Source organism: Triturus cristatus, chromosome 8 (genome assembly GCF_964204655.1).
Source record: "Triturus cristatus chromosome 8, aTriCri1.1, whole genome shotgun sequence".
Taxonomy (NCBI): domain Eukaryota; kingdom Metazoa; phylum Chordata; class Amphibia; order Caudata; family Salamandridae; genus Triturus; species Triturus cristatus.
In genome coordinates, this window is record NC_140591.1 from 723,905,031 (window position 1) to 723,922,596 (window position 17,566).

Below are 17,566 nucleotides of genomic sequence, written 5' to 3' on the forward strand. Positions count from 1 at the left end.
CTGGTGATGAGCACCGGCACTTAGTTGGGTACCGGTGCTCGGCACCGGCACCTAATTGTCAACAACACACTTAGGGCAGTTAGGTACAAGGTGGCGCTGCTCATGTAATTTAGAGATGAGCAGTATAACAGCTGTTTAGGAAAACAATATACATAAAAAAAATTACTAATACCTGCCTCCCCAGCCATTCCTTTAGCTTTGGGGACCTGGAATGATCTGCACTTTCGCATTTAATGGCAAGAGAGATGGTAGTAGTTGTTTTGGCAGCAATGGCAGGGGCGATGGGTGCTGCAAGCTCCAGTGGCCTCCTGGTCACAGCCCTGGCACTTAACTAGGAAAGTAGTAAATTCATCAAAGATTGTCATCTATTGTGCTGCCATTTTTCATATTATTCGCTTATTGTGTCTTTCTAATAAAAATCAGCATTTTTTAAAATATATATTCTGTGTGGGCTTTAATATTTTGATAAAGCCTTTAAAACGAACTCACCTGCGTCTTGTAATGCACACTTATCTGCACCATGTGCGCTGCTACCTTCTTTGTAACGGTTGTCTTTGAGGGAATATTCTCAGGGGGTTGGGCTGTTCCTCGTATGTTTGTATTAGTGTAATTTACACAGCTGATGCCCATGTGGTACTTGTTTACTGAGTGTGCTGAAAGGTTGGACTTCTGCTACCTTAAATGTACTAGTTGTGGGAGTGCCAGTGACGCTTGCACCATTTCCTGTTCCCCTTGTAACCTGTCTTCCTTTGCCTACCTTTCTTTTTCCCCTTATATCCTGTCCTCATTCTCCCCATATGTTGCTCTGTTCCTACTTTGTACCACGCCCGCTCTTCTTTTTCACCTAGCTCTTTGTCCCCTAATATCCAGTTGTGCCCTACCATTTTTACCTCCTGCTTTTCGTCATGCAAATTGTCGTGTTTCTCTTGTTAGGCCCCTACACTTGATAGTGAAAAAGTGTTTGTCAAGTTCCAATAACGTAAATCTTTGGCAATAGAATTGCAAGCTTCCTAACAAAACAAATGCACATGCCAGCTGGCATAAATATCCTCTTCCACACAGACAGAACAGTTACAGCACATGTAGTGAAAGTGCAAGGAACCCTGATTGTGTGAAAAACATTTTCACTAATGCTATGCATATTCCAAACACTCGTAAAATTATTGAAGCTTGCAAACCGTCTTTTCTTCAAAGAACACAATGGTTGATTTTGCCACTGCTCATTTACCTAGCTTTCAACCATATGAAATTAGTAACAACTTTCCTGCCTGCTTTTCCACGAAAATGTGCATTTAGTTTGTGAACAGACGACAGTTAGATTGCTTAACAAATGTCAATTTCAACAGAACAATAATTAAGGATATTTATGATTAATAGCTTAACAGATAGAAGAACGAAGAAAAGGTTCCATTTTCAACATGCAATTATGTGCCTTTTAAAGTATAAATATTTCCAACTGTCTATTGTATCCATTAGTGTCACTGTAGTTTCAACATATACAGTTTCTATAATGGAATAAATCTGTTTGCTTTTTTATGTTTTGTTCTGAAGCGTATTGCAACCTCAAACTAGCTTTGTTAATTCTACCTTTCATCATGAAGCTGAAACAGTGATTGGCATAAAGGTACTTCTTTTGAGTGCCTTGAGATCTGTAAAAAGCTGGAAGAGTTCTGCGACTAAAATTATAGCCTTCAAATGAGCTAAGATTAAAGAAGCTCAACCGATGGGTGCAAACAGCAAGAAAGTCCCTGATAGGCTATTGAAGGGTTCTTGGATATTGTCAGCCAAAAAATGCAGTAAGGTGGCTCCCACGTTCTGCAGGATATTGAAATAAATAAAACTCTAACAGTGTGAATTGTTTACAAACTTCGCAAATAAGCCAAACTCATAACAATGTAAATTTATTTCAATTACAGTACTTTAGCAGGGTAGGACATTTACTAAACACTTAAAGTCATGTAAGAGAAACAAAGTTAGAGGTGGAACATCTTCAGCCATGTTCCTATCGCAACAAGCAGTCCACGCAAAATGGAACAACCATAGCATGGTAGAACCCATTGTCTCCGACACCCTCATAACATATATTTGCCCATTAGGCTCATAGTTGCCTATGGCTGAATTTGACGGGAGACAGCCTTTACAACAAAACTGATACAACGCATGCCTTTACATCGCATGTCGTTGCAACGCAAAAGGTGTTCAGCAGTGGGTAGAAGGTGTTGGATTTAACTCCAACACCTTCCCTACTGTTGCACACACTGGAGTTGGAATAGAAAATGAATCTATTCCAACTTCCAGCGCCCCCCGAGGTTAACAATCACCATCCCACTAAACTCTCTTTGGAAAGAAAAAAAATACCAATAAAAGGAATTGCCAGGAATCTCCGAGTCTGCTGGGATGTTCGCTTAAGCGTAAACTCCCAGATAGCAACGATAGTCAACTTTTCTTGTTTCCAGCAACAACGCCTCAATCAACCCCTTCCCTAAGACAAAGCAAAAGAAATAATGCAGAAACGGTGCAGCACAGAAAATGCCCTCTCACACTTCCATGCATTGTGAGAGTATTCTCTAAAAAGCAGGTGTAGGAGAGTAGGGTCTGCTATCCTATGGTCACCCCAAATTTTTGCTTTTTGCTTCACTGGTTTTTGACATATTGAGGCTGTGGGCTTGCCAATCAGACCCCCAGCCTGCTGTTCTCTCTACTAAATTACAACTATGCACCCTAGGTGCATAACCAATTGGAAGTGGATCACCCTGTCAGCCCCTGTACCAGTGTACACTAGGTACCCAGGGCATTGGTGTACCCAAGGCCTGCCAGGGGCTGCAGCATGTATTATGCCACCCCAGGCTTGGCCTAACAATCTGACACAACTGGCTGATCACTCAGCTGGGGTAAGTTGGTGTAATCACCTCTTACTTAGGTGTAGTATACCTATACCTAACCTTAAATGGGACACCTGGTAACCTATAAGTCACTCCTATGGCAGGCCTTAACAATCCTGAAGGCAGAGTGCTTGGTTCCATGTGAGATGGTGCTCTGGCATGAGCTGAGCCTGTCTGCAGTGGTCGGAACAACTTCCTTCTACTGTTTCCAGATATCGTCATACCATATACTCTTAAGTGCATTATGAACCTCGCGGTTAAATGCTATCTTTGGTTTGGCTTTATCAAAACATGTCGAGTAAGGTGTCATACGAATTGGAATACTAACCCCTCGCCAATTCTGGCGACGGGGTTAGCATTCCACCCTTCTAGAGGGACACGACATGTACAGTACCTGAAACCCGGGTAAAATCAGACATAGCCTCAGCTCCACAAAATGGATGCTGCCACCACAGACACAAGTCTGCCCTCCTGCTGCTGGGAGTCCTTCCAGCTTGGGAGGTGTGGACAAAGGGTTTCCTGCCAGGGGAGGTGCATGCACCACCCCAGACAGGATTTTGTGTATTGGTCAGGTAGGGCTTGAAAGAAACCAGACATGCCTGTGGCTCACAAGGAGCCTCGGTGCATATGCCAGTTCAAACCGGTCCTGGGGCACACCAGTCCCGGGCCTGGGGCGAGCTGGACAAAGGATTGGGGGTGTAACCACCCCCCTTCCTGGTCCCACCCATAGGGAGGGACCTAGCAGGTAGTCCGGCCCCTAGAATCCGCTTAAAGGTAGGAGCTGTGTCCTAAGACTTCAGACATCCTGGAATCAACTTAACACTAAGAAGAAGACGGGAACTTCGACGCTCTGCTGCACAGAGGACTGAAGCCAATCTCCCCTGTGGTCAGGGAGTGACCACCTTGCTAACGCAAGCACCATCCAGCGAATCAACGTCTGCTTTGCCGCCGCCTCCCGCCGGAGCCCGAGCCCAGAGACTGACAAGACCTGGACCTCCAGACCTCTCACCGCCCGATCCACAGTCCCTGAAAAGAGGAGACCCGTGGAGGCACCGAGACACGTGGAGCCAGCCATCTTGGATCGACTACGACAAGCTGACAAGTGCAACAACCGAGGCTCCCTCCAAGTTGTGCTTTGGGATCTGAGAAGCCCAACACCCGAGCAGCATCTGCACCAAAGGTGAGCCCTCCAGCATCTCCACGATCTGCGTGGGGCCCTTCTGCATTTTGCCACTCGACGCGCCTAACCGGTTGCTGGCCCGCTGGCTAGTAGCCATCTTGGCGACGAACTTCAAGAAATACACCGCTGGTCTGGTTGCTCCAGACTGGCCCTTGCTCCCCTCCAAAGGAGCAGTCCTTCTGACCTTGCTGGTCAGAACCATCAGCTTATTTCCTTTTCCTACAACAATTGCTTTTGCCAAGGCTTGTTTGCTTCGATCAAGTCGCCGACACCGCCGACAGCGAGAGCCTGCGTGGGACAGCTCGTGACTCGACTCCTGGACGTCGTCGACCTCCAGGGACCACGTGGCTGCAGAGACAAGCTACACCTTTCTTCCTGTTTGCACCCGACATTGCCTGGTACCCACCTGGTGCCACGCTGGTCACTGGCTAGTGACTGTGAACACTGTCCCCTCTGCTTACAGGTCTTCAACCTCTCCGATCCACTCTTGGATCCACTGCATCTCTCCCGGACCGACCGCCTGCAGCATCTTTGTCTTCAAGCTCCACGGAACAGATAGAAGAAACCCGACGCACTTCGAGGCCTATGCACCCGCTTCCTGTGGGTGAGGTAAAGCTGGCACACCTGTGCCCAAGTGTAGTATTACATCTCTAGTGCCTGTGTTCCACATCTTGAGTTCCTAGTCCATCCGGAAGATCCTCTTTGCAGTAACTTTGTACTTTTTACGCACCCATTGAAACCTATGGGAGCACGCGTGTGACTATTTGCTCTGCACACGCCACCCGTGGACCTCCTGGTCACTAACTGACGTTAGCTCCTTGTAGGCCCAGCGATTCTAGAGGCCCTAGGCCTTTTCCCTTTCCTGTTCGTGGTACTTATATCACTATTTTAGTATATGGTTTGAGTGGCCACCAGGGCCTATCCATATAACGTGCAACTTCTGTGTATTCTGTGATAATCTTGTTTGACGATTTGTGCTCCTGTGCTCATAAAGAGACTAGGGGTTACTTTGAGAAATAAATACATATATATTTTGAATATATATCTGTGTGGTGTCCTTTCATTGGTATAAAAGGGGGTTGCATTTGGTAAAACAGCTGGCTTAACACGCTTCACGAGTTTAGCCTCAAAGACTGCTTAGCCTACGCTACCACTAGGGCAGCTAGTCCGAAAAGGTTGACTTACAACCACACCATAAGGGTTGCTTGGCATGGTACAAGGTGATCACTTTAACTAGTGAGCATCATATACCAGGCCAACTTCTCACAGCAGGCATGACCAGCTGTTTGGCACAGAAAGGAAAAGACCAAGTGCATGGCAACAGGACTGGTACCAAAAGCAAAAAACATGGTGCATGATCAGCAGGTTCAGATGAGCAATGAGCCACTGCATAGTCTTTCTTGTCAATCAAAAAACAGAGTTGATTCCAATAATTTCACAAAAGGTAGACCATCGTTAATAAAACATCATGAGGTCCACTGAACAGGATTATAATTCACCAGACAGTTGCTCATAAGCCTTAATTTTTTTCATTTTTTACCAAAGCAAAGAAAGGACCAGTGCCCCTTGAAATTGATGCAAGATCAACAATGTTTATACTTCTATTAATAATATTTCAGTAGTAGATATATAGTCCAACCTCCTAAGAATATAATTTTGAGAGTTGATTTTTAAATTGTAATGCCTCTTCCCTCTTATGGAAAGTACTCCACTCGATACCCTCAATTTACAAAGCTGGTGTCGGATACCTTTCAGCATGACTGGGTTATCTTGTTGACACTTATGCCCTACATCTATTTGCTCCTGCTGCCACTTCAAATCCAAGTGAGCCTCCACTGTCCGCCTCATTTTCCATGCATAAGAGTTCCCTATCCAAAGATTGTGTTTTTGCACATGTTGGATGCCCCACTAGTGATAGCGGATCACATAATCCCCAAAAAATTAGCCAGACATCTTCCAGAGTCAACCTCGTCTTTCTCATCCTCCTTTTGTTCGAAGAAAGCAAGGTCATGGTGGAATCTGACAATTTCTCTGTAAACATTACAAGGTTCATGATGTAGGAAGGAGATAGCTTAGCTTGGCCCAGAAAATCCACGTCCAGAAGAAACTCCAGATCAGGGCCACTTGAATTGGGGCAATCAAAGCTGTTTTGTTCTGTTACATGAAGATAATGTCAATGTAAATTATCACCCAAGATCTCAGAGCTGCTGCTGCAGAGTTGAGCACATCACAATGGCACCAGATATTAGAGGATAGTTCAAATGTGGAGGGTTGCAAACTTTCATACCGTTCTTCCTGTATGGACTGTAAAAACTGTGATACAAAACTGTTATATAAATAAGTCTTTGAGATCATGACAAGCCAGCCAGTGTCCTGGGAGAGTATTTCTGAAAAGGTGAATGTCTTCCATCTTGAAATGGTGAAATGATATTGGACCTGTTGACATTCCTTTAGTTATTTGATAACTGAGTTTCTTTGACCCCTTTCGTCTCACACAGAACATGTTGCTTGGACAACATCTGGAGTGAAGAGTTGTTGGACAAATAACAGCTTTTTTGCATGGAGTCAGGGTCTCTTTCCTCAAAGTGTGATCTTCTCTCAAGAAATATTTCTACTTGACGGACTGCATTGAACTTGTTCCAGGTGGAAGCATTTGATGGATCGTCCTGCTCTATGGTTCATTTATGTAAAAACATAGCTCTCTTGTCTCCCATCAAAGAAAGAGGAACCAACCGCTATCTAATCTGTATTCATGATTGATATTCTCAGAGTTCTGTGCCATCAGTTGTACCGGTCTGTTGGTGGCAAGCATTTCTGCCTCCCTTGAACTTCCCATTGGAAGATCTAAAGGTTGCCAAAGGTCCATAGGTTGTGTGACGCAATTTAAAAGTCTAGTTGAAAAGACACATTGAGAGTGCACTTAATGGGTAATGTAATGGTACAAGTGGCAATACATTGCATGTCTCCTTTCAGAAAAGCTTCCCGAATAGCAGACTGTACTCACATTGGTCGAGTTGTCTTTGGTGTCACTTAGAAACCAAGATGAAAAATATCCCACTAATTTACTTTTTACCTTTCTCTTAATTGTGTGTTATTTATGGCCTGCAGAATCAGCTCCCTCTGCTTTCCATTCCTATGCAGGTGCAGAGGAATAATGGGGGAGCCATACAGAACATGCGTTCGCTTCCCCGCCCCAAATAAAAAAAAATACATTGCTTCCTGCCACCTGCTACCACCGATCTCTGAGCCTTCCCTTTTATCAAGAAGCTGTGCTTTACTGCTTTCCAGAGCTAGTCTGACAGGCTCTTACAGAGCCCAGTCAGACCAGCCTGGGAATTCCTTCATGACGTAGCAACAGAGGTTAGCAAGTTTTGTTACCCACTGTAGCTACGTCATATCAGTGAATTACTGGATTTAGAATCCAGTCATTCTTGCAAATGGCTCTGCCATGCATAACAACCTTATTAACAGTGGCATTTGGTTGCAATCGTGTTTATATCCTGTAGCCGGCTGCTAAGCCTACCACTATTGAGGTTATGATTAAGGTCAGAATAAAATTAGGAAAATCTGACTAATTCTGAGTGCAGTAGAGTGTGAGAGAATACTAAGGCGGCCTCTTGATAACTGGTTTAATATAAAACTACAAATGTTTAATGAGGGCCTATGTTACTCCCCCTGTGTATTGTTTTCAACTAAATGTGGTTTTGATATCTGTTTTTAGTTAAGGTGTTGCTAATGATGTTCTCACTAAATATTTATTAGACATTTGATGAATTCTCACCTTCTCGACCAACAAATCCATATTCTTCATCTAAAGCAGCTGCAGAGAGATGTGTACTGTCATACTGGGAAAAATATAAGGTACGAATATGCAAGTCTGAAACAATTATTGACAAATGTATGTTTGTGTCTGCTTTCGATAAAAAACAAAAGGTAAGAAGGTGAGGACCTGGTTTCTGTCAAATATGTAACTAAAGCAGTTTTTGTTTCTTTATATCTTTGTAACCACAAAATATGTACTTAGTAGAAATTCGGATTCTGATTAGTAGAATTGTATTAATTGTTGCATTATAACATTAGGGTGCATCAGTGCCAAATAGAAGTAAAATATGATATCTGAACTAGCAATTATGATGACATGCGGAAATGGAGGTTTATTAATCTTCATTGTCAACATTTTTGGATGTGTGAGTTAGTTGAGAGAAAACGAAAGCATCTTGGGTAATTTACAAATCGGAGTGTTTGGCTTGGAGGTGTGCGCAAACATTCCCTTCAAGTGAGCCATGGCCCATTGCCCTTCTAATATCCAAGCTTGCCTACTTTCCTTTTATCTACAGTCTGTATTTACATATGTTTTTGTTCAACTGTGTCAGTTTTGGGATAACTTTAACTTCACTTTTTTATTTTACTTTTCTTCACTTCTCTGTCTCTCTTATTGTGGTATTTTTATTATGACCCCCTTCAAGGACACAATCACAGCAATGGTATCCTGCTTCACCACTGTATTTGATTTTGGACACCTGAATCTTCTTTTCTTTTTTCTTTTGATTAGATTTAAGGAAGCCCTAATCCAATGGACTCTTGAACACACTTTATTGCTCCGCAAACACACCTCTTGCACCACCTGGCACAATAGAGACCCCAAATGCTCCCTCTGTCATGATAGTCTTAATGCTCTCTCTTGGTGGCTGTATTATTATCTGTATGTGCAAAATGACTTCACCTCTTGAAATGTTTTTAATGACCCTACTGTAAATGTCTAGATCAAGAGTGATGGGTAGCACCGGAATAATTATAAAAAATCTATCTTTCTAAAGGTTATTGAGGAGCCAAAGTTGCTTTATCCAGTGGATGAATCACACTCATTTGTCCTAGAGTCCACAGACGAAACATGATCAGCCCTCCCTCTTAATCCACCAGAAAGTTGTCCGTAGGAATGCAACTTTCACCACAGCAGCTTACCATAGAGTTCTACGTTTCTTGTTCACATAGTCTGATTAACTCCCAGTGAATGCAGGGGGCAAGTGCCCAACAAATCCAACGTGTTCCTCACAGTAGGAACTGCTGCTGCTCAAATGATAAAGCGATCATTTGACCAGACTAGTAGTGCCTGTTATCCAAATGCCACTGGCTGTACCAAAAAAGCCACAGCTGCTCTTCTGCTAACCAAAAAACCTCACAGAATTTCATCATTACAATATTAGAGTGACCAAGCTAGTGCCTTACTGTATAGTTACAGCAGTGTGCGGCCTTCTCGCTCCTGTAAGGACTGAACTTGATGCTCTGCCCAATGCCATAATGGCTACTGTGCTTGCCAGCCTTCCTGGTGTCATTCGGTCATTCACGAAGGCCAGTATAATTGACCTCTGACAGGCAAAAAGCATTCTATACCCCTCACCAGGGAGTAAACAGAACAATTAGAAGCTGCTCATCAAGTGGAAGTAAGCCTGGGTGCTGAAAGGAGTGCCCCAAGTCACAAATAGGTATCCCTCAGACCCTGAGGGATCCAGCACATGGCAGAATTTTTGGGAGCCTGATCGAGAGCTCTTGAATTGGACCCTGAGACCTCACATGGTTTGTTACTCTCTGGTGGCCCAGTTAGTGTCTTATTTCCAGTGTCCGAGCCCACCCAGACCCCTCTCCACTGCAAGAGAAACGCCCCAATAGAATGGAATCCTTGTTTCCATGTTGCTATTCTTTGTACAGGACCTAATATTTGATGGTTCCGAATTCCAAGGGAGCTCTGTTGCTAAATCAAGTCCTTGTCGTATTCACACTAATCATTTAAAGTTGTAATTGCTTCACTTGGACTAGCAGTGCAAAAACATAGGGGCCAGTTGAGAAATTATATTTTGTAGAATGTTTAGTATTAGTACTAAAGTATTACAAAATTCTATACACAAACCTGCGTGTGTAAATCTCGACCTCCACCTCTCCTATCTTTTCTGTGGGGAGATCCTCAAACACACAGGTTTACCACTAAGGGGCCGATTCCGATCTGGGTCGAAAAGCTCTTCGACCGAGCCGGATCCGGAGTGTTTCCCGACCGAGCCGGAGTCCTGCAGTCCGACCGAGCGAGTACGATGCGGCCGTATGCTGCCGGACTCTGTTCGGTCGGACTCCCATACAAGTCAATGGGAGCCGGTCGTACGACGCGTACATGGGCTCCCATTGACTGAATGGGTACCTCTCGCACAAGGGCGCCCCCTACAGTGCGTATGCGTCGGTGCCATCCGCACTGTTCATGCCTGTGTTGGGGAGACCCTTGGGTCTCCCCGTCCAAGTCGTAGTGCAGCAGGTGACAGGGGGTCCGACGCGGACCCCCAAAGGGAACTTCCCGAACGTTTTGCAAGCCGGACACTCTGGCTCGCACCGGCTGTCCGACGCGTGCATCGTACTGGCTCGGTCGTAAATCGCATCCATTGCACGCCACGGTTAGCTTACGGCCGAGACATACGGAGCGGTTCGGACCCGTAAAGGACTCGGTCGGTGAATTTCACGTAGCTCGCATTGTACTTGCTCGCTCGTATACCTGTACGAGTCGGGCAGAAAACACGCGTACCTCTCGTAGTTTTTCCGGCCGGATCATGTTCAGTGCCCTTCCGACCCGGATCGGAATCGGCCCCTTAGTAGTAAATTCTGGGGGGGAACCAGGACGAGTGGCTGGAAAAAGGGACATACTTACTAACAAATGGGAGGGGTTTAGGGAGCTGTAGAAAGGGATTTAGGGAGTGGTTTAGGGAGAGGCATGTACCCACCAACAAAAGAGTGAGCCATTTGCTATTCACAAACTGCACTTCTACAGTTACTACAGCCAAAAAGGGACCCAAAACAAAAGTAAATTACTCCGGTTCAGAACTGGTGTAAGTCCAGAACCATACATGGTCAAGCACTGGTACTGCAACACCCTTCTTTTAAAAAATAAATAGGGAAGGACTTAAAATAACATCCCATAAGAAATAATGTTACATTATTTAAAATAGTTTCAAATCTTTAAAAATATAGTTGAATGTTAAATCTAAAAATCTAAAATGTATTATTGAATTAGAATATATTTTAACAAAAGTTTTTTTAATTTCGACTTGAATGTAACCTTTGTAGTTAAAATATAATGAAACTGCTTTAAATTACTTCTGTACATCACTTTTAATAAATATAAATGCAAAATAAAATATTTGTTTTACTTTATGTAGTAATTTACTTTTTAGTTTAAACTTCAGAAAAATATTTTTTATTTAATATATTTAAGTTAAGGATTTTATTAAAAAAGAAGTTACTAGCACTGTAGAATTTTTTATTTTGTTCTACATTAAAAATACATATATACCGTTGATTTACAGTAATATTTATCACACTTATTATTGTAATTCATTTTAATTTTAATGTTTAATTTTTAGATTTAGTTAAGATTAAATTGAAATTATGCATATTTTTACCTACTTTAAATAAATTAATAAAACATTATTTTCTATGAGTGTTTTTTTTAGGTCAGTATCTTCCTTATTTTCTTTGAGAGAGTGTTGGACCATTAGTGGTCAGCCATGTGTGGTGCTGGACTTAATGCTGGTTCTTTCTTTGCAATAGTTACTTATACTTGGAAATTAGGCTCCAACCCCTTTTTCAGGAGTGGAGATGTGCAAGTCTACACTTTTGAGTAACTTTAAACTCTGATTTTGTGAATAGCCAAAAGTTACTCAAAAGTGTAAGAGTAAATAACATGTTTAAACTACTCACAAGCATAAGTTACCTTTGTGGAAGACCCCAATAGACTTTCAAATAAACGTATCCCTTAAAAAGTTAAAGGTATGTGGAGTGTATTAATTAGTTGTTGGAGCACTTTGTATAGACAACTATTGCATTTTCACTCCAAGGTTTTCCTAGGGCTCCTTCCATGTCTCCTATGTTAAACTGTTTCAGAATTTTGGATAGGTTGCTTTTTATTGTACTAAATCCACTAAGGATAACATTGGTTCATTGTATCTAGTAGGGGAATAATGTGATCAGTATTTATTTTTAGGTAGTATGTTTTGAACAGCACAATGATGAGAACTGCACTAATATGGCAAACCTTTGTGGCGGCAACTTAATATTTTATGTTAGAGACATTTGGATATCATTATCTGTTAAAAGTTTACTCTGACAACTTTAGAATGTTATTAAATAGTTATTCCTATTTCAAAGCAATATCATAGCAGGACAGTCTATCGTTACTATGAATGTGATGCAGCGGCGGCTCTTCTGTTATGGAGGAGGAGCCTTGCCCCGCCTCATGCGAACGCAGGAGGTATACGCATTGATCAAACGGTAATAAATACCATTTTATTATAATTTGTCGCAGGCTCAGGCTGTTACAGCGTGAAGGCAAGGGGCGAGGCTGATTTGTGCATTTGCACTATTACCTATGCTCATGCTAGTGCGCTTGTCAGATTGACCAGTTGTCAACAGCCGGCCGGCCAATCTGATATGCGCACTTCAGAGCTAGCAATCCCAGGGCTGAGAAACAGCCAGGTGATTGCAGACATAGGCCCCCAGGCTCAAAATGAGTGCTGGGTTAGCCTGCTCCAACTAATTCTGGATTGGTTGGATTTGCCTTGCACAAGCGAGAAAGTCCATCCCTTTCCTGCTGGAGTCACCACTGAGTGGAGCGCCAGGATGAAGTGAGATGACAACACGAGCATGCGTGCCAGCAAGTGCAACATACAAGGTGAGTTTTTTGGGCATTGCGCCTCACCATATTTTAATGTTGCTGGCCGCCACTGGTGTGATGATAATTTTATACTGTATATTGTCTCCACTCAAATGGGTGGGTACTTTATGCTACCTCCCTTATAAAAGACGTTGATTGCTCAAGAGTGCGAGTGCATGAGAGATGATTAGTATTTGAAGTCCTATATTTACGTTTCAGACCCAGTGCCCAACATCCTAGTAAACAAGGAAAAAGGTACTGGGTTAGTATTTTAGAAATAGGTTATCAACCTCCATCAGTGTGTATTACCCATGCTTTTTAGGTGATATAACTTAAGCTGTAGCCCCTCATCATCCTTTTTACAAAAGTATTTGATTAAAGAGAAGAAACATTGCTTGAATCCTGCTCTTTTTTTCTAGGTGACTTCCTGATGCCAGTCAGATTTGTTAAGTGCACAGCAGTGAGGAGAGTTCCTAGCCTAACACTCATTAATCATTCAAGTTGTTTACGATATTCTGTTGAATTTCTAAAAAGGTACCTCGTCTCTTATCAAACAAGATGAATGTTGAATCTCTGTCTTGTGTGCTCCATCTCTGGCACATATTAGATCATAGTCATACTTGCTCACAGAATTACCCCAACAAGAGTACAGTGCATGCTTGAGAAAAGAAGCCTCTGATGGGATGGGTCTATATTGATACTCTCACCAAAACCATAAACTCTGGTCTGGCCGTATACTGGTAGCTTGGCATGAACAATTTTGATCTCTCTATTGAGAGATAGTTCAGTAGTAGAAGGTAGGAACAGTCCTGGTTAAATTACTGTGCGCCTTAGGCAGCTGGCTGTTTATGTAGTGGACCAATATGAGGTACATTGTTTAAAGAGTCCAAGCAACCCTGATTGGTTTACAGAGGAAAAATAATAACACTAAATGCTCTCTTTTGCAGTAGAGTGGACAAGCAGCTTAGGCTTATCAGAGGGTCGTGCTAAGCAGTTATTGCACACACAAAGGCAGTAAGTGAAACACACACTGTAAAGAAATATGGCACCAATTTATAAGAATAACACAGATTTTTATCTGAATTTAGATAGCAAGATTGTCTGAATCGAGTTAGTACTTTTCGAGATATGAATTTCTACAGGTTTCAAGAGTTCACACTTAGTTCAATTTCTGGAGCGGTAATATTATACTATGGGGAAAACATAATCTGCATCCGGGCACTTGTCAGCGACTTGCGGAACTCTTCTCCTGGACTCAAGGTTAGTATGGGGCAAGGTCTAAGGCAGCACCAACATGTCACCTCTGGCGGCCCTGGGGAGGTTGGGTGCAGAGGTGTGTTTCAGCGTTGGATAACTCTTTCAAGTCTATGGGGAACGGTCCTGTCAGAAAGAGGCTGCAAGCTTGGACTGGGAACCAATCTGGGTGAACCCAAGCGGGGGGGGGGAGGGGCTCAGGTCTTGAGAGTTTTGTCCAGGCAGGGACACTGTCGGCCAGGGGGCTTTTGTGCAATGTGGCTTTGTCCAGTCGCGTTGCTGGAGACACTTGTGGTAATCAGTCTCTGCTGAAAGGGGCTGCAGGCAGCGACTGGGAAGCAATTCTGCGAAAACCCAGGGGTGGGCTCAGTTCTAGAGGATCTCAGGCCCTGTTGACACAGTCACCTCACTGGGGCTCGGGTGTAGAGGTGTTTTGAGGTGTTGGGTGCCGGTGGTCAGAGTGTTGTGTGTCGATTTAGATACCGTATATAGGTTTCCCGATTTATGTCCTTATATAGGCACAATTCGCATTGCCCATATTTAGGCATAGAAATCCTAACCTTATTTAGGCATTATCCATGCTAACCAAATACACGCATGGCCACCTTCATCCGTTCATCTAAGTCACAACGAATTCTTGGAAAACCAGATTCTTAAGCCTTTAGGACTTCCCCTTGCTTGGATATTGATTTCTCCAAGAACTCATTTAAAATACATGAACATCTATTCCTTAGGGGTTCATTCATGATGTTCTTCTTCCCGACTTTTACGTCAATACTGGCATTCCTAAACACCTTCAAGGTATAAATATACCTTCACTTACCATGGCAAACCGCGGTTCGGCTGCCTACTTGCACGACGCGGCTCACCACGGCAAGTTCGGAAGGAAGTCAAGTCCCCGCCTGACGCACTGACCAGACGCTGTCATCCTCCTCGCAGAGAATCCAGCTCCAGTGTTTCTGACTCCCCTTGCGGGTGTTAGAGATCGAGACTTGGAAAGAGATTCCAACCTCACTCATTCTAAGGTATGGAGCGGACTAGAACCTAGAGGGACTTTTGGCAAATCTTGGCAACTATAGCTAAACTAGACTATAGACAAACAGCACCTACTTCTTACCTCGTACTACACTTAGGTTAGGTACACTGGGGTAGAACTAGCTAGAAGCATCAGATGAGTATTAACATTTTACCCTGTGTTAGTTATGTATGTATTTTTATGAATATCTGTCATAGCTACAAACCATGATATTGCAGTATTATTTTATGTTGCTACTAATGCTGTACATATTATACTTCGCATTCTGTCTTACGATTGTAGCAGTTCATATCTTTTGCACGAGAAATAAGACTGTTCAATAAACCCTTTTCATTGAAACGCCAGTCTATCTATTTCTGTGTAACTCTGTAGAAACAAAGCATGCACGATTGACTGAGTGAAACTGTTATCAATTGTTTCCACGATTCTGAGATTGTTCCGATTCTAAGGGAAACATGTTTATGCGGTTGTCAGAAGCTATTCCCTTCTTGTTTATTCAAGAAGTTTTCTAGTGACCTCTGAGTTAGCTGGCACACACAAGTAATTAAGTTTAATGTACTCGATAGAGACATACTGACCCCAGTCCTCTGTCAAAACTATAGTGTATATTATTCCAATGCTCAGAGCCTGTCAGGGATATAGGAACTACACTACAAGAGGCTCACTGGTTTGTCTTGGTCCTGCAGAAAAGGGGCAAACAGGACAGCTGGGCCACTCTCAAGGTGGTTCTCACTGACTCTAAAGTGCCTTGACATGCACTTTGGTCTTCTGCTTGGTGTCAGAGCTGGACACAACAAGCCTTGGTTGCTGAAATGTGTCTGGTACCTGGGATGGTGCTGTGCAGCTCCAGTCAGTCCTGGCAACCCCAAACTTGGAGGGAGGATGGATTTGACCTGTGTGAGCACGACAACCTCTTCCTGGGCAGCTGAGGCATCATTAGTCCCGATAAACAGCAAGACTTTGAACTGGACCTTGCTTTTTTTTTTAATAATATCTTTTTATTGATTTTGACAGGACATCATGCAGTTAACTCAAAGCCTGTTACAATGTGTTGTACATTTTACACTGTCGCGGGTGAATCCCTCTTCCCCACCTACCTCTCACTTCTTTGCTTTTGTGTCTTTAATATTACGGGGAGTCTTCCAACTGATTCATCCTCAGCTGTGTTTCATAGTCCGGGTTCGCACAAAAGTCCCCCTTGGTAACTATTCCACATCTGTTCCCACTTCCTGGGGCATCCCCTGCTTCTATACAGAGTTTTTTCTGCTACCCTGCACCAGTCGAGGTCTCTCTCCCACTTTCGCCAGTTTGGTGTTTCTGGCACTCCCCAGTGTCGAGTGATATTACGCTTTGCAATTATGAGTCCCAATGTTACCCAGATCCTCCCCTTCTCACTACGGTTTGTGGGTTTCCATACATTAAGATGCACCAGCCCGGATCAGGGGTAATTTCTATTTCAGTGACCTCAGACATTTTCTGCAATATGGTGGCCCAGTATTGTTGTATGTGAGGGCAGTCCCATAATGTATGATAATATGTGGCCTCCTTGTTACACCGCCTCCTACAGGTCGAATCTTCTTCTCTACCCATTTTGACCAGGCGGCTGCGTGAGTAGTATATCCTATGAAGTATTATTATTGTATTAGTCTAAATGTACTCGATATGGCCACTTCTTTCGGGGATGACAGAGTCTTGCCATTCGTCATCTTCAAGTTCTCTGATATCTGCCTGCCACCTAGCTCTAAGTTTAGTGAGGGAGTCCGGGGAAATGTCTACTAGATTCTGGTATGTTAGGGATATGATTTCTTATTCATTTGATCTATTAGGATTCTGTCCTCCAGTGTAGAGGACTCTGGGAGATCCGTGCCCTTAGGGATAGCTGCTTGCAGTGCATGCTTTAATTTGTAGACAGCGTAACACTTCTGTATGGGATAGGTTGTATTCTTGTTGGAGCATTTCGAACGATTTTACGACCCCCTCGTCCACCGATCTCCCACATGGGATATACCTATTTGGTACCATTTGTCAAATCCTTGATAGTTGCCCATGGGCCCTAAAGTTTCCGTGTCCCAAAGTGGGGTGTGCTGTGTTATCTTGTTTGCCCATCCCATCTGCTTCTGAACTATATGCCAGAGTTGGACCGTAATTTTGGTTGGGCCCGTCAGGGATGGGTGACGTATAGAGTGCTTTTATATAGCCCCTCTTTCCAAAAACATATTCTGTCCATATAGTATGCCGGCTCCTCGGGTGACTGATATATACACTGATTTATGGCCACCAATTGCGACACCCAGTAGTATGAACGTATGTCGGGCAATGCAATCTCTCCATCATACCATCCCGAACTAATTTTTGGGATGCGATTCTCACTGGCTTTTCTTCCCACAATAACAGTCTTTGTTCACTCTCTATTATTTTGAAGTATTTGGCTGGTACCGTTTGTGGGGTGTACTGTAGGATATAAAAGAATTGGGGGAGTGCCATTATTTTGAAGAGGGCCGCCCTTTCCAGCAGGGAGAGAGGTAACG

The 17,566-nt window shown here is 43.3% G+C and overlaps 1 protein-coding gene across 1 annotated transcript in view; it reads left to right on the forward strand.

Moving 5' to 3' along the window:
- Positions 1–17,566, forward strand: part of TGDS (TDP-glucose 4,6-dehydratase) — a 256,503-nt gene that overhangs the window by 140,915 nt on the left and 98,022 nt on the right. The window contains 1 exon segment of the mRNA XM_085622129.1: positions 7,825–7,923. Coding sequence (XP_085478255.1) covers positions 7,825–7,923 — 99 coding nt within the window.